We start from the raw sequence: 24,661 nt of genomic DNA, 5'->3' as shown, positions 1-24,661 counted from the left end.
TCAATGAGCTTTGTGGTTGATTGTGGATTTGGGCCTGGTTCTCCCTGTTCCTGGTCTCAGCAATGTAACTGTTACAACACATTGGCTCTTTTTAGTTGTGTTGATTTTATGAATTGAACATACTGGTTTTAATGGTGGATTGCAATTGTGCAGATATTTCTGTAGTTTTCTTCTTGTTACCGTAAAACTAGTCAATTATATTTGGGGATGAATGTTTATAACAGCACTATCGTCTTGCTTTGTTATGTTCTTGTGTGAGTCTAGAGACAACAATGTATAGTTAAACATCTGATGTTTGTTTTAGCTGGTGGATAAGCTCAACACCAATACCGACATGGAGGAAGTGATGAGTGACTATAACCTAGTAAGTGTCAAAATTAGAACTTTAGTGCAGTGTTGACTGTTGGAATTGACGGTTTATTGTTGGACTATCCCCTATTGCTGTAGAGTTCCCACGTGATTGGTGGTACACACGAACACATGAAGCTGCCTTATACTGAATCAGACCCTTGGTCCATCAACGTCAGTATTGTCTACTCTACTCAGTCCAGCTGTGGCTCCCCAGGGTCTCAGGCAGAGGTCTTTCACATGTCTACTTGCCTAGTCCCTTTAACTGGAGATGCCGGGGATTGAACCTGGGACCTTCTGCATGCCAAGCAGAGGCTCTACCACTGAGCCACAGCCCCTCCCCTCAGTATTAAATTACTGCTGGTGATGTGAATAGTTCATGAGAAGAATGTTACTATTCTACCCCAGCTTAGTTTAATGTTGTTACGTTACTTGCTTCCGTTTGCATTTAGAACTGCTTAGACTCCTCTCGGTAGATCTGTAAGCACCTAATCAGGCCTTCTTGTTTGTCACCGTGTGTTGATGGATTGCTCCTAGATAGACGTGATCCTGTTTAAACTAATTAAGCTCTGGGTGGGGGGGCAGACAACTATAGTCATCATTTCAGCTCATCCATCATATCCATTTTTGCCCTTCCTCTGCATCATATTTCTTTAACAACCAAATATTTAATTTTCTGCATTGTTCATGTTTCTATTGTTCATGTTAATAGGCAATTGCTTTATGAGAAACTGTGGGATTGAGTGTAAGTTTAGCTGCCAGGATATAGGCACAGCGTAATGTGTGTTGAGATCCAGTCCATACTTTTATTGCTGGCCAAATGCCCTTTTCAATCAGCCTCCTCCATGTTCTTTTAAACAGTGTAAGAGAATATAAGAAAACCACAACCTTTCTTCAAAGCATGGGGTCACAATTGGAACAACATTGTTTTTATTCTCACTGAAATAGCTGTGTAGGCAGTAGAGAACGACGTGTATACTGCTGAATTGAGTATTTGATCATTTTGAAGATATGCCAATGCACCAAGAAAGGGTATGTTACTATCCTAATCCACCTAGATACCATGAGAGTGCCAAAGCAGGCTTTCACATATCTGCATGAATCACAGTGCAATCGTAAAGAGTGCCACCCTTCTACGCCCATTGACTTCAGTCCAGTTTGAAAGGTGTAATCCTCTTTAGGATTGTACTGACAGTAGCTCAGTCCACTGGCTGTGATGTAAGAATATAAGAAAAGCCATCAGACCAAGGCCCATCAAGTCCAGCAGTCTGGATACAGGAGGATTCAGCTATCCAAATTTCGACTTGTATTATTTGGCCACTAAAATAGAACAGACAAAGGCTTGGTTATATCCGGACATTGATACACCATCTTTCAATTTAGAACAAGAATTTGTGCATATCCCATTGAATAATTGGATTTGGGTCGGGGGAAAATATAGGAAAAATATATAACAACGATAACACGGTTATCAACACTTTAATGAGCGCTTGGGATAGGATAAAAAAATAATCTCAGAAAGATCTTTATTAGCATCAGTAACAACTGACATGTCAATAGAAAATATAGAAACACAAAACTGGCTTAGCTATAAGCTAAATGATCAGGATAAATACAATCATTGGATAAAAGGAGGACAAATAATTGCTTATTCTGATTTAACAGAAGAAAATAAAAGTCTATTGACACCCTTCAAATACCTTCAAATTAAGAACTATATGAACACATTAGTTAAAAAGGGTAAGTTAAATTTACGATCCCTCAACGAGTTTGAAAAATTGGTAGTCTCAGGTAAACTATGAGTAAGATTTACACCATTTTATTACAAAAAAAACAAACAACAATAAATAAACATCAAGAGAAGTGGAATAAGAAGCTTGGTTACGTGATGGATGATGACAAATGGGAATTTATATTCACAAAAGGTTTAAATTTCACAATAAGTTTATCGATCAGAGAGAATCTATATAAAATGGTATATATGTGGCATCGATCCCCTATTAGTATACAGAAAATGTCAAACTTAGATGCAAATAAATGTTGGTTTTGTAAGAGGGATAAAGCAGATTTTTACCATATGTGGTGGAAGTTTACTAGAGCTACAGTTTATTGGGAAAATGTGACAAAAATAATATCTTAAGGTCTGGAAATAGAAATACCAATGAATCCAGAAATAATCCTGTTAAACTGTTTACTAGCTATGAATAAGAAACTCCTTGATGTATGCCTACATATGGTAACATTAGCAAGAATAAATTTTGCCAGATATTGGAAAGGAGCGAATTCTCCAAGCTTAAATACTTGGTTCAACAAAGTAAGAGAGATCTATGTGCTGATTAAATTAACTTACTATCAAAACAATACACACATTGAAGAATTGGATAGAATATGGAAACCCACTATATCCAGGATGGAGAACGACGCTTTCAAGTTTAGATTCTGTTGGTGGTGGTTCATAAAGAGAGTGTTTATTTAGAAAGTTATATGTTTTATTAGTTGTGTAAGTACTGGTAGAGTTTCGTTTGTTCAAAGTTTTTTAATATTGTATAGTTGTAATTTTTAATAAAAAAAAAAAGTCCAGCAGTCTGTTCACACAGTAGCTTACCAGGTGCCTCTAGGAAGCCCACAACCAAGATGACCACAGCAGCATTATTCTGCCCATGTTCCACAGATCCTAATATAATAGGCATGCTGCTCTGATACTGCAGAGACCTTAGAATCAAAAGGTAGGATAAAAGAATTTTAAATTAATAAATTATGCCAATCAGCTATTGAGGACAGGGAGCAAAATGCTGTTCAGTGTTGTCGTCATCCCCGTCCCTGCCAAACAGCAGTTGGTATGCTTACATTTTATTTACTAGGGCTACATGCTTGCAGCCATTCCTATTGCAAGAGCATATAGTTGGAGTGGGGCTTCTGGTTTCAATGTCCAGCTCTTCATAGGGATTTGTTAATACATTCAGCTAAGTAGTCCTGTTATTTGTGTCAGCTACTATGCAGCTACTGTGAATGCAAGTTGTATGCAGCTACTATGAATGCAAGCTGGTAAAGTTACATTCAAAGCTATCCTAAATTGTGATTTATATTAAACCTCATAAATATTTATAGGGCCAGGTTATTTTTTTGTATTTGCTGTACAAATAGGAAATATGTTCTCACAGAGTTTTTAATAGATTTGTCTTTTTAATAGTTGAAAGCACAAAATGATCGTGAAGCTCAGAGCATAGACATCATTTTTACAGAAAGACAAGCGTAAGTATATGAAACACCAAAAATAGAATTTGAAAACTGAAAATGTGCAAAGTTGTTGATATCATAGTTATAGCAAACACAGTTTGCCACATTGATTGTGATGCAACTTTTCTTTCAGTATCTGCCAGTCTTTTTAGGGTATGCCACTACCATAATCCTAAACATACTTCTTTGGAATTTAAAAGCCCTTTAGTTACTATGGAATTTACATTGCAGGAAATGTAATTGAGGTTTGTAATTGAAACCTTAATAGGTTAAATGCTATGACACAATTAATAGTTTAGTATGCCTCTCTCATGTGAAATGTTGCCAGTTATCATATTTTCTCCAGTATGAGATAAATGGCAGAAACCATAGCTTTGGACATGGTTAGTGTCTGCTGCTGACTAACCTTAAGCAAGCAAGAAGCTTTCTGTAGAATTCTTTTTTTTAATTGTTGGGTTACAGATTTTGTAATTTTAAAAAAGGTCTAGTAAATGCAAACAAATATGAAACATTAAATTGAATTTGTATGTGGCAGCAAAAACCAAAAGCCATTTGATATCAGTAAAATTTATTTTTTAAATGCTTATGTATTTCTCCATGTTCCAACACCAAAAGTTATTTCTTTGTTGTTGCCTGTTACATTTTAAACTCTAGACAAATCTTGTTAGTGATTTGTATGCCTTGGCTTAATTAAGAGTGGATGCTGTTTTTATTCCTGGTTTTAAACTTATAAACCACATTTTCCTTTATTCAAAGAAAGGCTTGGTGCTTCTTCAGCACACTGTAGCATTTTCCCATGATAACTATAAAATTTAAGTATGCATACCAGAATTGAATAAAAGCAACAAGAAGTTGTTAGCTCTGTAATTCATAAAAAAACATACCGTATATACTCGAGTATAAGCCGAGTTTTTTAGCCATGATTTTTGGCTTAAAAAACTCACCTCGGCTTACACTCGGGTCAATACGGTAATTCGCGGTAGGCGGCGGTTTCTTCGGAGCCGTGCTGAATCTCCTGCCGGGTCCTCTCCAAGCGCGCTCCCGCCGGCCAGCTGATGGGCGGGCTGTCCCGCCTTCTCCCCCCCCCCCACCCGATCGCGCCTTCTGCGCAGTGGCAATTTCTTCCCCCCACCCCACCCGAATGCGCCTTCTGTGCGGCGGCGGCAGTTTCTTCCCACCCCACCCGATCGCGCCTTCTGCGCGGCGGCGGCGGTTTCTTCCACCCCCCAATCGCGCCTTCTGCTCAACGGCGGCGGTTTCTTCCCACCCCACCGCACCCCACCACGCCTTCTGCTGGGCGGCGGCTGTTTCTTCCCTCCCCACCTCCTCCACCCCCCCAGCTCACCTGGGCCGGTCCTCCCACTTGCCAGCTGATCTGCGGGCCTTGTCCTCCTGCTCTAAAATGGCGGCCGCCATTTTAGAGCGCAGCATCACCACCTCTCCCGGTGAGTAGGGTGTTCAGGGGCTCTTCCCCCTCCCCCCCCTTGGATGGCGCTGGGGTCGGGGTGGGTCTGGAGGGCCCGGGAGGCCAGGCGGGAGGGCGACCTAGGGCAGGGGCGAGATCGTCCTGGCGCTCTAAAATGGCGGCCGCCATTTTAGAGCGCAGCATTTCCGACCCTCGGCTTATACTCGGGTCAATTAAAAATTCCCTATTCTGGCCTCAAATTTGGTGCCTCGGCTTATACTCGGGTCGGCTTATATTCGAGTATGTATGGTATACCATGAGTCAGTGCTAATATTACAGTATAAGGCAAATAGATTCAGTCTAGTTAGTCTTCATGTATCAATGTATTTATCTTCGATATATCCATCCTCTTCTGCAACAAATGTATGAAATTGTTCAAATACCACTATGGAATCATTTTCATTAGTATCTGGTGCTGGTGGGAAACTGCACATATCTTTGGAGACATATTCTTCAGACATTTCAGGTTCATCTTCATCCAAGCGGCTGTGATTGTAACTAATCAAATGACGGTACCACACTGGGAATTTCATGGCAGTAATAATCAGCAATGTAGTAATAACAATAACTATAAGGACACCAATCAAAAATCTCCAGCTTTTCCCAAGGGGTGGAAAACCTACATGGTTTAGAATAAGGGGAAGAACATCATTTTTAGTATTTCTCAGTACAAAGTGTTTCACATTTGTTCTTAATGTATTCATTTTCACAGGTCATTTCAGAGGGTAGTTGTGTCCAGTAACACCTTAGAGGCCAACAATATTTTTGGGGTATAAGCTTTTGAGAGTCAAAGCTCTCTTCGTCAGATACAAGTCGGAATGGAGATCTGAGTCCTTATATCACAGATTCTGACTGGAATATACTTGTAACTGACAACTTGTCAGTTTGTAACTTTCCTTTCCAACTTGTAACTGACAAAGGGAGCTTTGACTGTCAAAAGCGTATGCCTCGAAAATCTTGTTGGTTTCTAAGGTGCAATTGGACTCAAATCTAACATTTTTACAGGTCATCTCTTAATGTATTGGCCGTGACTTTCATAAAGAACACTCTCTTCTTTTTCCTGCAACAAATATAGTCTTTAGGAGTGCAGTCCTAAAAACACTTTCTTGGAAGTAAGCCCTCCCCACAGCCTGTGGGGTAGGTGGGGCTGAGAGAGTTCGACTAGCCCAAGGTCACCCAGCTGGCTTCATGTTGAGGAGTGATGAAACAAATCCAGTTTGCCAAATTAGCCTCCACTGCTCATGTGGAGGAGTGGGGAATCAAACCCGGTACTCCAGATCAGAGTCCACCACTCCAAACCACTGCTCTTAACCACTATACCATGCTGGCTCTGTTTGTATTTATTTCCAAGTTTTAAATTCTGCATCAGTGAACTAAATGTTCCTCTAGTTTTCTTCTGGACCTATTCTACTGTACCCACAACCATAGCACCAAATATATGGGCACCGCTGTTAATCAAAACTGAAATATACCTGAATATAATAATTTTCCATCTGTATCGTTATGTGTAGAAGTAGTATCATTGCTAGGATTAATAGAAATGTGAGGTTTGGTGATTGCTTCAGTCTCCTCTCTTTTATTACAGTTAGATATAATTGTTGTTTTGTTGGGTTGTGTTTTTAGGCTATCTGGAAAGAGGCATGTGATATTTTCTTCTTTTTCTGTAAGCATAAGGAATAAAAAGAGAATTAGAGTAGTTAGCGCCATTATACAAGACACACCCATATAAAAATATCTTCATTTAATGATAGCATTTTAAAATGTTATTTTGCCTCATCTGCCAAGAAATATTAGAAACAAATAAAACTGTGCAACATTCTATGATTACCGGTATCATAAGTAAAAAAGGTACTGTTATATCTGAACATATTCTCTTTTAAAATTACCTGATTTAAATTACCATGTTTGACTCTACCTCATCATTTGGAGAACACTGTAGAAAATTAGTAAAACGTGTGGTTTCCTTTCCCTCCTATATATCTACATCCAGATGTTCTTTGAGGGATTCAGAGATGGTTCAGCATCTGTCAGTTTTCTCTGAATAAACTTTACTATCGCGTATGTCTGTTGCCAATTTGTAGGTGTATGACATATATCTTTCATAGCCCTCACTTGGGCCTAGATTAATTAAAGAGAAGTTCAAAATAAAATTTGTCCTTACTCACTTCAGCTCCTTCTTTAAACTTCCCTCTATTAAGGCTTCTATTCATGACGATTATAGAAATATCCCATCAGATTGGTTAGCTAGATCAGTGAGTCTTAATTTTTAATCCCGTACCACCCACCAAGGTGCAGTGTTATGATCAAATGTTCCCCAAGCCACAAGAAAAAAAACCCGGAACTTAATACAGCACTCCACAGAAAGGATATTTTACTTATATTGATGTATTTATAACATGTGCAGACAAGGAAGAAACATTCTTTTAAAAGTGCCATTTTTAATCCATTTGGCACTTTTTGGAGAGCCTGTTTCTCCCTTATGTTGGCTATTATTGTAGTGCCCCTTCTGTTCTTTTCTTTCTGGATGCTCATCAAGAATTTTGATTTTTTTTTGTGGAGTTGCTCCAAGTGCAGAGGGGGCATTTCTCTTTAAGTCTTTTTTGCTATGTTCCACTTTTTTAAGGGCTTGGGAGACAAATCTGGAAACTAGAATTTTATCCCAGTATGGGGTGAATATTGTAAAAACAACTCTCTTCCACTGGCTTTCAGCAGCCATGCAAGTAGGAAAAAAGGGGCTGTTTAAAATCTTGACACCTGCTTCCCCCGCTACCCCTTGGATTTGTAGATTGCCCTCTAGGAGGATATAGGTTCTCAGTTAAGAATTACTAAACTAGATGGACCGTCTATAGAAAACCAATCCCATGCTACAGAAAAAAAAATGTTGATCCCATGGCAGTATTCCTGGGCAGAAAAGCATCTGAATTTCACTTGCAATACCATCTGGTATGCTTTACCGTGCTATCAATCCATTTAATATGAGTTAGTTATGAGGAGAATTGACATCCTGAAGTTATTGGTTATTCCGAGCAATTTTCTGATTGATGGTTTAGACTTCTTTTATTAAATCTGTTGGACAATAGAACAGCTTTGGAACTTGCTGGTGGAAAGTTCCATCAAGTCACAGCTGACTTATGGTGACCCTGTAGGGTTTTCAAAACAAGAGATTTTCTGAGGTGGTTTGCCATTGCCTGCCTCCGTGTAAACTGAGAGAGTTCTGAGAGAACTGTGTCTGGCCCAAGGTCACCCAGCAGGTTTCATGTGGAAGATTGGGGAATCGAACCCAGTTCTCCAGATTAGACTTCCGGTGGTGCCGTTGGAGAGAGCACTCCATTTCCCCAGGTTGTCCTGGGAGAAATCCAAGTTTGCGTTATTTTTGGGGTACATAGATACCCCAATCCGACCCTTGCAAGTGGGTTGGAAAGCAGGAACTCCCTGCAGCCCGCAAACGCGGTTTGACCTCCTAGGTACTCTGAGGGGGCTTTTTTAAGCCCCTCGGAGTCCTAGACGCCGGTCCTGCGAGGGCACTAGGGAAGGACATCGCCAAAACGCAACTTTGGCAGCAAGCTCTACCCTCCACCGCCTTAATACCAACATAAGGACTACATAAAGAAAAGAACCTCACCTCTTGACACCCAAGTGAGTACAAAAGAACTCTTCGTCTACTTACTAGAAATTTGAACAGACGGGAGGCTGATAAGAATATTTCTGGGACCCCCACCCCTCCATAATCCGAACTGAAAAAGTTTGATCTGAGTTAGTCATCGGGATTAGCGACAGGAGCCTTATCGGATCGATCAGCCTAAACCATAACAAAGAGTCGGAAGGATACCTTTTAGACTGACAAGAATTATCACCAATGAGAGGTCCGAAGGAAGGGGAGGGTGATTTCTCTTCCTGATTTTCCGGCGAATTCCTGCCACGTTTGCAGTAAGGGAGTGCCTGGAACGGAAGACGCTCTATAACACCCTCTCTATCATTGGAACTAAAACAACAGGAAGTAGCCGCGGGACTGAATATCCGTCGCACTCGAGTTACTTTCAAATCATTCCTGAAGGAATAACCATCGAGAAGAGGCGATAGAAGGTCTGCAGCACTAGTAACTTCCTGTTTACTTCCTGATTAATCCGATCTAGAGCGACCGAAAAAACTCACTGGTATTTTAAAACTTTAAAATGCAATTTTAAAGCCAATTTCGACTCTTTTCAACCCGAAAAAATTACTAGGCTGATCTTTGAACTATCATCTTTTAACCAGCACCTTAAAGGCCCTGTCGGTGGACATGTATTTTACCAGCTTTTTTTGAATGTAAATGTCTCGACCCCGCTCTGGCTCACTACATAGCCCTGCCTATACTAAACTAAGGGACTCTTTACAAACCTCGACCATGGAAAAAAAGTTACAGGATATGCTAGCTAAACAAACTGAGGCAACAAATAAACAGTTTGAACAGATGTCTGCACAGATGGCACAGTTGACTTCTATGATGACAAATCTTGGTCAAGCATCCCAAGCTATTAATCAGAAGTTGGATGTGGTCACTGGAGACTTGAAAGAAGTAAAAACTCAAATGATTGTTATGAAGACAGATATGCAAGCGATGGATGTATCAATTAAGAAAGTGATGGATGAGCACAAGGACACAAAGAAAAAATTAACAAGCCAAGAAAAACAGATTGAAACAATACAAGCGGATCAGATGGCGGCAAAAAATCAAATGGCAATGATGGAGATGAGAGTGAAAGAGACCAACCTTCGTATACGCAATTTTCCAGATATGATGGGAGATAATAAAGAATCTGCAATACCAAATTTGGCCTACTTATTTCAGATAGATGAACAAGAATTAAAACAAGCCATTAATAGAATATACAGGATACCACTACCTGCTAGAATGAGAAGATCTAAGCCAAGAGATTTGATGATAGTGTTCTATGACACCAGAGTTAAAGACAAGATTATGAAGATTCATTATGAAAATCCAGTGTCAGCAGGAGACTCCTCTCTTATACTACTGAAGGATATTCCAAGGCATCTACTTTCACAGAGGAATAACTACAAAGACTTTGTGTCTATACTGAAAGCTAATGGCATCAAATATCGTTGGATTATGCCACAAGGTTTGGCTTTCACCTATAAGGAAGTGAAAACGACAATTCTATCCCAAGCAGATGTGGGGAAATTTTTGAGAAAATATAAAATGGACCTTAAAGAATTACCTGGAGAGAAGGAGGAAGAAGAAGAGGAAGAAGAAGAGGTACAGGGTGCAGAAGGTGGCACTAAATTATAGACTTTTTATTTTGCTAAAAAATACTACATTATGGCAAAAGCAATTTCTTGGAATGTAAATGGACTGAATGAGAAAACTAAAAGGGCCAGAATCTTCAAATATCTACAGAAATATAAATACTCCCTAATCTGCCTACAAGAAACCCATATAGCTTCAAAGCATAAAAAATACTTGGAGAAACAGATGCTTGGACAAGCATTTATTGCTTCTGCTAAAACTAAAACAAAGGGAGTGGTAATCTATGCCCACCCCAGTCTCTGTCCAGAACTAGTATATAAAGACAATGAAGGAAGAATTGTAATTATCAGAACTAAAATATTGGGACAAAGGACAATAGTGGTTGGAATCTATGCACCCAATGAAGGGAAAAAATCCTTCTATGAAAAATTACATGACCTGATAACCCAGTACGCACAAGACCAAATTTTATTGATGGGCGACTTCAATGGAATTATTCTCCCATCTCTGGACAAAAAATCAAAAGCAAAAGATATCAATGATGGATGCTTGCCTAAAACTTTCTTTGCCATGGCTTCAGAATTAGAATTACAAGACATTTGGAGAACAATGAATACAACAGCTAAAGAATACACCTTTTATTCAGCAAGACACGATTCACACTCCAGAATCGATATGATATGGGCCAGTAAATCAATTTTCACGCAACTACGTAAAATTCATATTTTACCTAGAACTTTTTCTGATCACAATCCTGTTACCTTTGATTGGAACAATAAACAAGCATTTAGATGGCGAATGAACGATAAACTTTTAAAAGACAACAAGATACAAAAGGAATTACAGGTTTTAATGAAAGACTTTTTTGAAATTAACCTTAATGGGGAAACTTCTTTAAATACAGTTTGGGACGCATTCAAAGCTGTTCTGAGAGGTTTTATGATACAGAAACACTCGGCCTGGAAGAAGACTCAATTGCAATTTACAAACAACATACTTTGGAATTTACAAAATTTGGAGCAGAAATTGGTAATGGTAACACAGGAAGAGGAGAGAAGAGAAATTCAAATACAGATTTCTGCATCTAAACACCAATTAAATTTGGTAATAATGGAGGAAATGAATAAAAATCTGAAACTTGCTAAACAAAAGTATTTTGAATATGCAAATAAACCAGGAAAATTTTTAGCAACACAACTGAAGGACTCATTTCAAAAGAAGATTATAACAAAAATCCAAACTGCTAAAGGACCAGTTTATTCAACTTCAGAAATTCAGAAAGAATTTGTTTCATTTTACTCTAAGTTATATCAGAAAGAAAATACTCCAAAACAGAAAATAGACAAATTTCTAAACTCAATACAGATGAAAGCTTTGTCAATGACCCAGAGAGAATGTATTGAAGCTCCAGTAACAAGGGAAGAAATACAAGAAGCAATACTGAGACAAAAAACGGATAAAACACCTGGACCAGATGGAATTACTGCACTATTTTATAGAACTTTTAGTGACAATTTAGTTGGATTTTTTGGTTCACTTTACAATGCAATTTTGGACGAGGGAACATCCCCGGAGACTTGGTCACACGCATTTATATCACTGATACCCAAAGAAGGAAGAGATCCAGAAAAAACATCTAATTACAGACCTATATCGCTCTTAAATGTGGATTACAAAATTTTTGCTTCGGTTTTGGCATGTAGGATAAAGCAATTTATTAAGGATCTTATACATGAGGACCAAGCAGGTTTTATACCAGGAAGGCAAATAAAAGACAATGTAAGAATTTTACTAGATTCACTGGAATATTATGACCATAATATTCAACAAACTGCGGCTTTTGTATTTTTGGATGCAGAAAAAGCCTTTGATATGGTCTCTTGGAACTTTTTGAAACGGATTTTGGATAAATTGAATTTTGGAGATCGTTTTCAGAAAGGTATATCGGCTATTTATACCTCCCAACAAGCTAAAATTTTGGTTAATGAATCAATGTCAGATAACTGCCAAATCACGAAAGGGACTAGACAGGGATGTCCCTTGTCTCCACTTTTATTTTTGTTGGTGTTGGAACCGCTATGTGTGAAACTAAGAAGTATGGAGGACATCCGCGGGCTAAGAATTAAAAAACATGAATTTAAGTTGAGAGCATTCGCGGATGACCTACTGCTAATTTTGGAAAACCCAACACAGTCAATGAATATACTTCAGGAGACTTTGGATGATTTTGGAAAAGTATCAGGCTTTAAAGTGAATCAAGAAAAAACAAAGATAATATTTAAAAATTTATCGGAAATACAACAACAGGAATTTATATCATATACTGGCTGGGAGAAAGCTAACAAAGTTAAATACCTGGGAATTTGGATCACTGCAAAGAATAAAGATCTGTTAACCAACAATTACCTCAAGATATGGGGTAAGATTAAAACTGATATGATTATATGGTCAAACAAAAAATTGTCATTAATGGGACGTATCTCAACGATCCAAATGAATGTCTTACCGAGGATGCTCTTCTTATTCCAAAATTTACCAATAATATCACAAACAAAATATTTTGAAACTTGGAGGAAAGACATTTCAAACTTCATCTGGCAAGGAAAAAAACCAAGGACTGCTTATAAATACTTGGTGGATCTAAAAACTAGAGGAGGTTTAGCACTGCCTAACTTTCAACTCTATGCTGAAGCGGTAGCTTTAGTATGGCTAAAAGACTGGATGAATTTGTCAAATGTACGTTTGCTAGACTTGGAAGGTTATAATAACTTAAGTGGATGGCATGGTTATTTGTGGTATGATAAAATTAAACTACAAGCAACATTCCGTAATCATATAATCAGGTCCTCTCTACTTCGTATTTGGATGAGATATAAACACATTTTGGAACCAGAAACACCGATGTGGATATCGCCCCAAGAAATGCTAACTTTGCGCCCACTTAGACCAGACAAATTTATTACTTATCAAGATCTAACTAATTGGGAAGGAAAGAAATGCTCACTAAAAGACTTTCAACTGCTTAAGGATGATTTACAATGGCTTCAATATTACCAAATCAAATCAGTTTTTGTACAAGATGCAAAAAAAGGTTTCTCTAAAGAAAAATCTCCTTTTCAAAGGATTCTACTAGACAATAATACAAAGCTGATTTCTAAAATGTATAATCTCCTTTTAACAATATACTGTGAGCAGGACACGATTAAACCAACTATGATCGATTGGGCTCAAAATGTGGGACATGATATTGTTTTAAATAAATGGGAAAGATTATGGTCTAAAGATTTAAAAGGAATAAAAGCACAGTCAGTGCGAGAAAACATCTATAAAATGATGTATAGATGGTATCTAACACCCAAGAAAATTGCAAAGATTTATAAAATGATGTCCCCTATTTGTTGGAAATGTAACAAAGAAATTGGTTCCTTTTATCACATGTGGTGGACCTGTGACAAAGCCAAAGACTTCTGGGACATGATTTATAACGAACTGAGACTAATACTACAAAAGAATATATCCAAAACACCAGAAATGATGTTATTGAGTATGATTCCAGACGACTTAGCAACACAAAGAACCTTTTTGATATATGCCACAACAGCTGCGAGACTGCTTTATGCAGCGAAATGGAAAGGGCTAGAAACTCCAGAGAAAAAAGACTGGATTGTTAAAATGTTTGAAGTGGCAGAAATGGCAAAACTCACAGCTATTCTAAATGAAGAAAATGACGTTCGGTTTTTGGGGGAATGGGGGGCGTGGATGCATTATTGTGAATATGAGTTAAAATTGGGAAGAATGGAAGAATATTTTCTAATCTGATCCAGAGGATTATTTTTGATTTTTTTTTTTTATATTGAATAAGCATAATTATATTTACTAACAGATTATGGTTTTTTATATATGGTATTGATATTTTATCAAGATTAGATTACCTATGACGGGAGGAACTTTTTATTAAGAGGCAGATAGAGGTGATGGGGAAGTCAAAAAATTTTCCATTTCTTTTTTTCTTTTTTCTTTTCTCTTTTTTATTATATGATATGGAATTATAACAACTTTAGGTTAGAATTGAAATTCGATATTGTTATAGATGTTGTTTAATGCAATGGAAAATTTCTATTATAAAACCCAATAAAATTTATATAAAAAAAAAAAGAACCCAGTTCTCCAGATTAGAGACCACTATTCTTAACCACTACTCCAGGGGTCTGCAAACTGTGGCTTCCGAGCCGCATGCGGCTCTTTGGCCCGTTGAGTGCGGCTCTTCGAACTTGGTTCGGAGCCCCTGCTCTTGCTCCCGCTTGCGCCGGCAGCCGGGCTGCGGAGCCGGCGCGCCTGAGAGAGAGAGAGAGAGAGAGGGAGCGCGAGAGAGAAGGCAAGCGGGTGCGCTGTCTCTCCCCCCCCCCCGCTGTGGAGAATGGCCAGGTCCCCCTTTCCCTTGCCCTCAATGGTTGGGAGGCTAAAGCCTCCCCTCTAGCCGCGCGACTGCTGGGTGGGCGGCTCGGCGGTTCCTGCCCCCCCCCCGCCCGCCTATCGGCTGTTGGGCAGGGCAGGCTTCCTTTGGTAGACCTGGCCTCCGGCTGAGTCCCATTGGGAGGCCATGTCTACCCACTGGCTTTCTTGGCGGTAGACCTGGACTCCGAGGAGGGGAAAAAGTCCCTTTTCAGAGGCCAGGTCTACCCATTGGCTTCTATGGGCCTCTGGAGGCCAGGTCTACTGCCAAGAAAGCCAATGGGTAGACCTGGCCTCCCAATGGGACTCAGCCGGAGGCCAGGTCTACCAATAGGCTTTTATGGCGGTAGACCAGGCCTCCAGACGAGGACTCCAGACGGGGAGGGGAAATGGCAGGGACTTACAATTTAATTTTTATCAATAAATAAGATCACTATTAAGTATGATATCAAGTTTTATTCAGTGTACCTATAGTTTAATTAAGACTTAAAACTTTGATTAAAGTTTATTAAGTTAATAAACAGTGTACCTACCTATATAGTTTAAGTTTAAGAAATTTGGCTCTCAAAAGAAATCTCAATCGTTGTACTGTTGATATTTGGCTCTTTTGACTAATGAGTTTGCCGACCCCTGCACTACACCATGCTGGCTCTCTTGGTCCTTTGAAATAATTTTTAATGTTTATGTGCTTACTTTGGTGCTCATTTAATCTTTTTGATGTATTTAAATTAATGTAAATATGTAATTAATGTATTAATGTAAATAGGCTATTTGGCATGGAATGCTTGAAAAACATTCCCGGGCCAAAAGGGCTTTGGGAGCTGACTAATGTCAGTTCCACCCCATGAACTTCCCATTGGATGCCGGTGCTAGGTTTTGTGCCAGAAAAACACTGCCAGTGAGGCAGCGCCTGCGCCCAAGCCTTGCACTGCCACACAATGCCCCTACATTGATAAGTGCCCTTGTGCTGTCGTCCATTCCTGCTAGTTTTGAAAGACCATAAAAGCTGAAGTTACGTAGAACAAGAATAGCATTGTTATTCAGGTATGGTTCTGTTATGTTAGGGTTCTTGTTCAGAATCTTTATATCATTACCATTTAGAGTAAGGTTATTGTTACTATGAGTAAGATCAGAAGAACTATTGTTTGCCGTTGCATCAGACATGCCCTGTTAAAGGAAAAGACAAAAGCTGTTATGAATATAGATAAAAAAATATTGCCTAATGTAAAACAAACATGTAAAATAAGAATAACGTGGATAGGAATTGGTGCACGTTAAATATCAAGCTCCTGTGATTATTTAGTGTAATGGAAACTGTTACTAAAAAGCAGTGTTTTATTATCGCCCTATATATGGCTGCCCTTCCTTCAAATGCAGCGTTTGGGAAAGGAGAACGTGTGTGAAAGAAGTTGACCCTAATTTTTTATGCCACTCTTTCTACCAGGAGGTTAGGGCAGCATATGCGGTTCTCTTCTCCCTTTTATCCTCATGACAGCACTGTGAGTTAGGTTCGACTGAGAGAATGACTGGCCCAATAAGAGATTCATGTTGACTATGGATTTGAGCCCGATCCCCTCAGTCCTACTCTAAACCACTACAATATATTGGTTCTCTGTAGTTCAGGCCAGATAAGAATAGTTCCGCTCCTTTTAAATGAAGCATCAAAACTCAAATGTCAAATAGGGCTAAACTATTTTTTCTTAGAGAGTTGTTAATTTTAGCAATTTCAGATCCCTGCATCGATCAGGATCATATGTTCAGATTCTGGTACACAGTCGTAAGGCTGAAGAGATTTAAGAGTTTATTTAGTCCGCCACTTTACAGTGCAAGGCAGGATCATATATCAGCCCACACAGTTGAAACCAATATCAAGGAACACTTTCCTGAAACTAAGAAAGAAGGTCCATGAAAGAAGCAACTGTTCTGCAAATGATTAGAATCCTACTGTAAGGTTTGTTCAGGTACTGTAGGCCAGCATGGTGATTTAGACGTTGGTGCACAATATGCCATGTTGTATCGCATTAATGGCATATAGAATATGCAGAAATTAAATTAATGTTACAACAGCTAACATCACATTATGTTGGTTATGTTACAGTGAACATTTTAGGAAAAGTAGATAAAGAGCAGTAGCCAAATTTAATTATAAAACTTACTGTGACTGGGAGCACAAAGAGAACAGCAACTATTAGTGGGAGCCACGCAAGTTTCATGTTCCAAATCTGTGAATTTAGGATATTAGGTGTATGTTATCCATGGAATATTATGAAATGCTAACATTCAATATGATAATAGGATGCTGAAACTATCTCTTACCCATGGTTTGTTCATGGCAAACTATGGCACAAAAGAAATCAGAATCGTGGTTACCAAACCCAATCACTTTACTGGATTCACAGAACAGAGTGGACTAATAGAAATGTGAACGGTGTTATGTAGTGTGTTTTGTCTCACCTGTTTTCCAAAGAGCTCAAGGAGGCATACATTATCTCATTTCCCCTGCTCATGTATCTTAACTACAATCCTGTGAGGATGATTAGGCTGAAAGTGATTGGCCCAAGGTTATCCATTAAGCTTTGTAAATTTCCCCCCTTGTCTGTACTCATTAGAACACACTGCCACAAAACAGCCACCTAATATCTATCAGCGTACAGGAGACAATTTCACTTAGTGTTGTGACACTTAAACTTACACAGTCATGATCCATTGAGGTACTGTATACAAACAGAAGAATAAGTGCAAGCTGGAATTTTTCAGTCATCTCCCAACATAACATCTCAAGCTGTTGTTTGCTAATAAAATTTGGAGGTTTAGAGTTTCAGGTGAGAACCTGCTGGAACAGAAACCATGTCCAGAACTCCTGTGCACACATGTATCTGACATGTGTACATCTCTACCTGGTAATTCATAATTATGGATTAAATTCGTGTATTGGTTTTGAGCACATAAACCTGCCATCTTTCCGCTATTGTGAGCTCTTAACCTAATGCAGTCCTTTATGTAACTGATCTATTGGGAGGCACTTAAAGGTTCTTTTGTACAATATTTTGGAGGAGGTATGCCAACTATTTTGTTACACACGTGAGACTAGCTCTCAGCCCTAAACTGGAACATCATTTGTGCTGGGGGAGGAAACAGGATGACTCTGGACAACTAGAATCCCTGCCTGACCCCTAGGTGGAGGGTGCATGACTGCCAACCTCATGTCTGGCACATTGACCTTGCTTCCAGGAGGCTGGGCATGAGTAAGAAGAGTAGCTTCCCCTGCTTCCCGCCCTAGTACCAACCCTATTCTCTTGGTTACCCCAACAGGCAGGTTGGGGCTAGCTTCTGACAGCACTCAGGCTGTCAGCTGCTCCCAGTTCCCCCAACCTATGCTGCGTCAAGACCTAAGGAACCTGTAATCAATAAACTTGTGTCCTGATTCTCCCCAGCACAGTGTGTCCATGTCGCCCTTGTCTCCCCTGCCTCCATGGGTTGGTCCCCATTCCAGGCACAATTAATGTTCCATACAGTGAAAGATAGTATACCACGTCTTTCCAAGAAACCCTGTAAATTTTTGTGAAGTGAAATAAAGGTAGATTTTTAAAGCTTTTGAAATTAAAATCTAGCAACAATAGTGGCAAGTGTACAGATAAGAATGTGTATGTTCCAAGTATCTAAAAAGTACCCATGCTGCAGATCAAAACTAAAATATGTGAAACAATATCAACCATAAAAATTAATAGATGGCAAAATGATTTCATGCTGCATGGCTAGGGATTAAAAGTTTACTAACTCTCACACTTGACAATTGTCTCCATAAAGGCTAATGTACGAATTGCTGGTAGTCATTGTTGCAAGGACAGGGGGCCTGTTTAGGGTGAGCAATAGGGCGTATTGCCCCTTGTTTCATACTATATATGATTATTCCTCAGAAGGGCCTTACTAGTTCTACACAGTTATTGATTATAAATAATTGCATAACTATGTATTCCAAAGACACAAGCCCTTCACTTCAGGAAAAGGTATTTGTTCTGTATTGATAATTCTGCTGTGATTATTATGATGTATTAAAAGTAGCTACATCACATTCTTTTAAAGATACTGTTCCTTTGCAATTTAGCCTTCATTATATCCAAGACCAAGCCTTTCAGCCTTGCTAAGAAAATTACTCCGAATACGAAGCCTTTATTGGCATTAGTTATACAACATCTATATAAACATGGTAAAAACAATTTAGAATCATCTCCATAAAACTGACACTAAAACAGGTTTAAATACATTAGAAGTTACTCACTTCCCTGAAAATTATTCCAACTCTCATGGAAATATGAAATGGCGCCATTGATCAGGGTCACTGTGTATGATTACATAAGACATGAGTGTATATCACTGCAATGATGAGGTTTGCATAATTTCATTGGTAAACAACTTTATCAGTTGCACAAGGGCAAAGGGAAAAACACAGCAAATGAAGTGTATTTTAGGTACATTAGTTATAACCAAATTAACAAACTGATTCTATCCTACGAGGAAGATACAAAGGAATCCCTCTCAACGACAGGTATTGTCCATGTATGATTGGGTTCCCTGAACACTTAACCCATGTGCTGTTGTATTGTAAGTTTTGTATGAGGTCGAGAAATATCTATATTAAACCCCTAGTGTTCAGAGTTCCTCAGATCAGCAGCTGGACCTTTTATCCGATAGAGTCTCTTCTGTCACCCAACAAGTTGCCAGATTTTTGCTGTCTGTACAAAGTATATGCGAACACCTTGTTCGTACTTTTAAGTAACGCTATTTTAATGTAATCCGTTTTACTTGATTCTGTAATTTTGTCCATTTATGTTAATGCCTAATAAAGGTAATGAATGAATGAAAACAATTTGTTAAAGCTTCTCTCAGTTGCATCTTAATCCATGTTTATATAAAAAAGTACAGATAAATCATAGATTTAAGATGTTCCTTTTTCAATTCTACATTAGTTAAAAATAATGAAAAGTACAGTTTGTGGAATTCAGCATCAGAAAAGTACAAGTTTTCCAAAGGTCCAAACATGGCTGCTCACATGGTATAAATCATTCATGGTTTTTCCAGGATTCATAAAAGTTTTTAAACACAGATGGTATTTATTTATCATGATGGGTAGCTGTGTTAGTTTGTCAATAGCAGTAGAAAAGAGCAAGAGTCAAGTAGCACCTTAAAAACTAACAAAATTTCTGGCAGGGTATGAGCTTTCGTAAGCCACAGCTCACGTCTTCAGATCTGAAGACGTGAGCTGTGGCTCACAAAAGTTCATACCCTACCTCTATGTATCTATGACAGTTACGAAAAAAGATGTCTCGTTACATGCGTGTAAATTGTTCTGCTGCCCCTTTACAAAATATCTTACCTTTCTAGTTTTTCTCTGGAACATCATACTCATGTTTGCATGTTTTCCTGTGGATGAACAGGAAGGAACGAATGGCACAGAGTGACTTCTGCTTCGCTTCAACCTTTGTACCCAATTAGCCGGAAGATAGTTTAAAATAAAAAAAAATTTAAACCCTCAGGACACTTTTAGCAAAAGATTGACTAGACTGAGCAATTTTTTTTATGTTCATGTAAGATTTAATAGGCCCTGTAACCAATCAGGAAGTTTAGCATATGGTTAGGCTCCATGTTCATGACGTGAAAAGAGGAAAAGAACGAGTAAAGCTGCTATACAGAGTTTTCAGTGGAGAGAGTTTTATCGGCTTCAGAGTCCAGAGTTTGTTAATTAGATGGGCTGTATTTACCCCAGAGGATAAAGTATCAGTCTTTGTTTATGTGTGTATCTATGCATACACAAGCACACAGAAAGTGCATGTTAAAAGTGACCATTTAAAAATCCACGTAAAATGCTGGGCGGGAGATGTTATAGATTTTTTAAAAAATCCTTAACAGTGAAAACCTTGAAGTACTGATATGGATTCACCCACTGAATAAGGAGCAGTTCTCCAGCCTAAGGAGCATGAAGTACCCTGCAGTTCCTGCAGTTTTGCAGCCTAAAGCCACCTGCGGTTTCCCAGCCTTTAATCAAGGCAAAGTACAAAAGCTTGGTCAAAAAATGCATAAAATTCCTTTCCGAAGTATGCTTTATGTGATTATTCTGTTTAAATTTACAATGTCGTTTTAAGTATATCCATTATCATACATGATTGCACTTTTTGTAAGAGAATATTTGTGGTCTCGATCTTATTGTTCTGTTCTGGTTTGAGTTCAGCTTGATGTTCTGGTAATGGGTTGGGGGAGGGGGGATGAAGATGTGGTTTGGTTTGATTCCCTGATTAACCGTGCTATCCTAAACGAAGTTACACCCTTCTAAGCCCATTGACTGTAGTGAATTCAAAAGGGTGTGGCTCAGCTTAGAGTGGTGCTGACAGGCTCCTATGTGAACTGGCTTTAAAGTGAGTGAAAATATGAACAGGCTATGAGGATCAAGCATTATACCAGAAGATGGCTCTTGTCCAGAGACACTTTCCTGGTGTTATGCCCCACGGAATAATATGGGACTTAATTCCAAGTAAACCTGTTTAGGATCGCTCCCAATGTTTTTAAATTCATTTCATCCTTTATACTGCAATAGTTTTGACTCCATTATTCTTTTGTGGTTTTGTATTTTGCACCCTTAAATTTTCACATTTTTTAAATTTGTTTTGCTGTAACTTGTCCTTTGGTATGAAGGCCTTCTTGCCACAGTTTATGAAAAAAACCTAAAAAATAATAATAACCATGATTGAATCTAATTTATAAAATGCAGCAAAGAAAAGTTAATCCAAGCAGTAGAAGATGACATCCAGCAGGAAAAACAGGCAGCAGAAGACATCATCAAAAATATGACTGAAGAAAATCAAGCTAAATACATGGAGATGAAAGTGGCAAATGAAAATTTTTTGCAGGTGACCTTTTTTATTAAACTGAATTGTTGATTAATCCCACCATGCTTTAAGAACTGATTGAACTAAAAGGAAATATTCAGGTAGTGTAAACCAAATCTTCCCACCGATAAAACGGGAAAGTGGACAATACTATGGACCCCACCCTGCCAGTTTTCAGTTCTGTTGATGTCAGAGGGAAAGTTTAGTAAATGATTAACTTTCTCCTATGGAAAACAGTATTCTTTAGCTGTTGGGATTGTTGCCAGTGCTACATTTATCAATCATAAATTGCTTTGTTGTGAACCAAAATATCTTACTCTGTGACCAGATAACTTCCAGTTGGAGAAAGGATGGAAATGCTGATTTCCTCCATCCCCATCTCAAAACCACTGGTACTTGATTTCCATTTCTTCTTCAAAGCAGAAGACCAAAGGCAGATTATTTTATTTTTCAGATTACTTAAGAGGAGTAACTTTCATGCAGTCGGGAGGCTTCTTAATCATACACAAAATGGAAACCCTATGGGTTGCATCTCACATGTGTTCAGTATGTTGAATATCATGGTTTTTATGGGTGAGCGGCGTATAAGTTATCTAGCCTCTGGAAGCTTTTCTTAACTATATGTTTTGATTGTATTTTCCTGCCCTAGGAATTATATGCTTTACAGCAAGAGGTGGACACAGTGAATATAAAAGAACAAGGCCTGGAAGCTGTAAGTATAGAGCTGCCCAACTCTGACCACTGGTTCATCTAACTAAATGTTGTCTACAGTGACTGGTAGCTGCTCTCCAGAGTATGAGCAGAGAAAAGTATTTTGCTGAATTCAGACATTATGTGAAAACATAGTTTATTTTAACTGTGACTGATTTGTAAAAACAAAACAGGATTCGGCTCACATTCTGGTTTGTCTCAGCACGTGCTGGTTACATTGTCTCCACACTTTCCCTGTCAGCTTATGGCTTTGTTAATCACCTACTGTGTCTGGCAGGCTAAGCCTGCTCCAAATTTGCCTTCCCATCACCATTTTCTCTGGCCATCATGTCTCCTTACAGTACTGTGCTTGACAACTAGGATTTTTGAGATAGTAAGCATAGAAGGGTGCAGAAGCAGTGGTGACAAATTGGAAAGGGGAAGGTAACTCAGAGTGGTTCACTAGGCCTAATATAGATCATAGCTGTTGGTCAAGGAAAGGAACTTAGTAGCTACATTTTGTACCTTTTGAATCCCTGTATTTTCCCTGCCACAATCCCCCAACAGTGGCCATCCAGGCTTATTCATGGTTTTTTTTAATCCAGCAACTGAATAGTGCTATAACTGTGTATCGGGTTCATATAAATTGTTTTAAATTACTGCTTGTATTACTTAGATGACAAACTTATGTGCTGTTCCGTGACTAGAAATTGCATCTGCCAATGACTGTTTCTTTCTGCAGGAAATAGCACACTCCCAGGTTAAGCAGGAGGCATTGCAGCTATATGAAAAGCTTCATCGTCTTGAAGAACATCGGGATCAGATGATTGCAGAGGACAAAAGTATGGGATCCCCCCAGGAGGAGAGAGAGAGGTTACTAAAACAGGTAGAGAAACTATTGCTACTCTATTGCATGATTTTCCATGCAGGTTCTGTAGCATGGTTAACAAATGATAATATAGGTCCGTGTTTTTGATTCTGAACAAGGCAGAGCAAAAGGAATCAAATATGACAGTAACATTAATGTCCGAGATCTTAACTGAGGTAAACCTTGTAGCTCCCACTTCTCTATCTGTTTTTGTTTTTAATTCCAGTGGGTTATCGCATGGCAGAAAGCAGTATGTAACAATGGAGAGAGGAGGGTGGGAGTTTTGTATTTTTAATATACCGTATATACTCGCGTATAAGCCGAGTTTTTCAACCCAAAAAAAGGGCTGAAAAATCCCAACTCGGCTTATACGCAGGTCAATACGGTATTTTGCGGGTTCTCCCCCACACACACACGCATGGAGCCGCGCTGAGTCTCCTGCAGAGCCAGCGCGCTCCCCCCTCCGCCGGCCAGCTGATGGGCGGGCTGTCCTGCCGACCCCCCACCACTCACCACATCTGCTGGGTGGCGGCGGCGGTTTCTTCCCCCCCACCCCCGCGCTATTCCACCTTTCCCCGCGGCCCCATCTGGCTGGCCGGCATGGGGGCCAGGGAACATCGTCAGCGCCGCTGGAGGTTTCCTGCCCTGACCCCCCCCCCCCCGATCACCCAGCCTGCACGCTGGAAGCGCCGCCGGGGAGCCCCTGCCCTGCCCTCCCCCACGATCCCCCAGCCTCTGCGCTGGCTGCGCCGCCGGAGGTTTCCTGCCCTGCCCTCCCTCCCCCAAGGATCACCCGGCCTGCGTGCTGGACGCGCCACCGGGGAGCCCGTGCCCTGCCCTCCCCCCCGATCCCCCAGCCTCTGCGTTGGCCGCACCGCCGGAGGTTTCCTGCCCTGCCCTCCCCCCCCCATGGATCACCCGGCCTGCGCGCTGGACGCGCCGCCGGGGAGGCCCTGCCCTGCCCTCCCCCCCAATCCCCCAGCCTCTGCACTGGCTGCGCCGCCGGTTTCCTGCCCTGCCCTTCCCCCCGCCGCATGGATCACCCGGCCTGCGCGCTGGATGCGCCACCGGGGAGCCCCTGCCCTCCCCCCGATCCCCCAGCCTCTGCGTTGGCCGCACCGCCGGAGGTTTCCTGCCCTGCCCTCCCCCCCCATGGATCACCCGGCCTGCACGCTGGACGCGCCGCCGGGGAGGCCCTGCCCTCCCCCCCAATCCCCCAGCTTCTGCACTGGCTGCGCCGCCGGTTTCCTGCCCTGCCCTCCCCCCCGCCGCATGGATCACCTGGCCTGCGCGCTGGACGCGCCACCGGGGAGCCCCTGCCCTGCCCTCCCCCCGATCCCCCAGCCTCTGCGTTGGCCGTACCGCCGGAGGTTTCCTGCCCTGCCCTCCCTCCCCCAAGGATCACCCGGCCTGCGTGCTGGACGCGCCACCGGGGAGCCCGTGCCCTGCCCTCCCCTCCGATCCCCCAGCTCTGC

The 24,661-nt window shown here is 40.3% G+C and overlaps 1 protein-coding gene across 1 annotated transcript in view; it reads left to right on the top strand.

The window, feature by feature from the left end:
• Nucleotides 1–24,661, top strand: part of IFT74 (intraflagellar transport 74) — a 63,599-nt gene that overhangs the window by 5,434 nt on the left and 33,504 nt on the right. Inside the window, exons 6-10 of the mRNA XM_056848024.1 lie at nucleotides 305–364; nucleotides 3,539–3,600; nucleotides 21,511–21,649; nucleotides 22,278–22,340; nucleotides 23,061–23,204. Coding sequence (XP_056704002.1) covers nucleotides 305–364; nucleotides 3,539–3,600; nucleotides 21,511–21,649; nucleotides 22,278–22,340; nucleotides 23,061–23,204 — 468 coding nt within the window. The remainder of the gene's footprint in view (nucleotides 1–304; nucleotides 365–3,538; nucleotides 3,601–21,510; nucleotides 21,650–22,277; nucleotides 22,341–23,060; nucleotides 23,205–24,661) is intronic.

This window comes from Euleptes europaea, chromosome 4 (genome assembly GCF_029931775.1).
Source record: "Euleptes europaea isolate rEulEur1 chromosome 4, rEulEur1.hap1, whole genome shotgun sequence".
Lineage (NCBI taxonomy): Eukaryota > Metazoa > Chordata > Lepidosauria > Squamata > Sphaerodactylidae > Euleptes > Euleptes europaea.
This window is presented reverse-complemented; position numbering and strand designations above follow the sequence as displayed.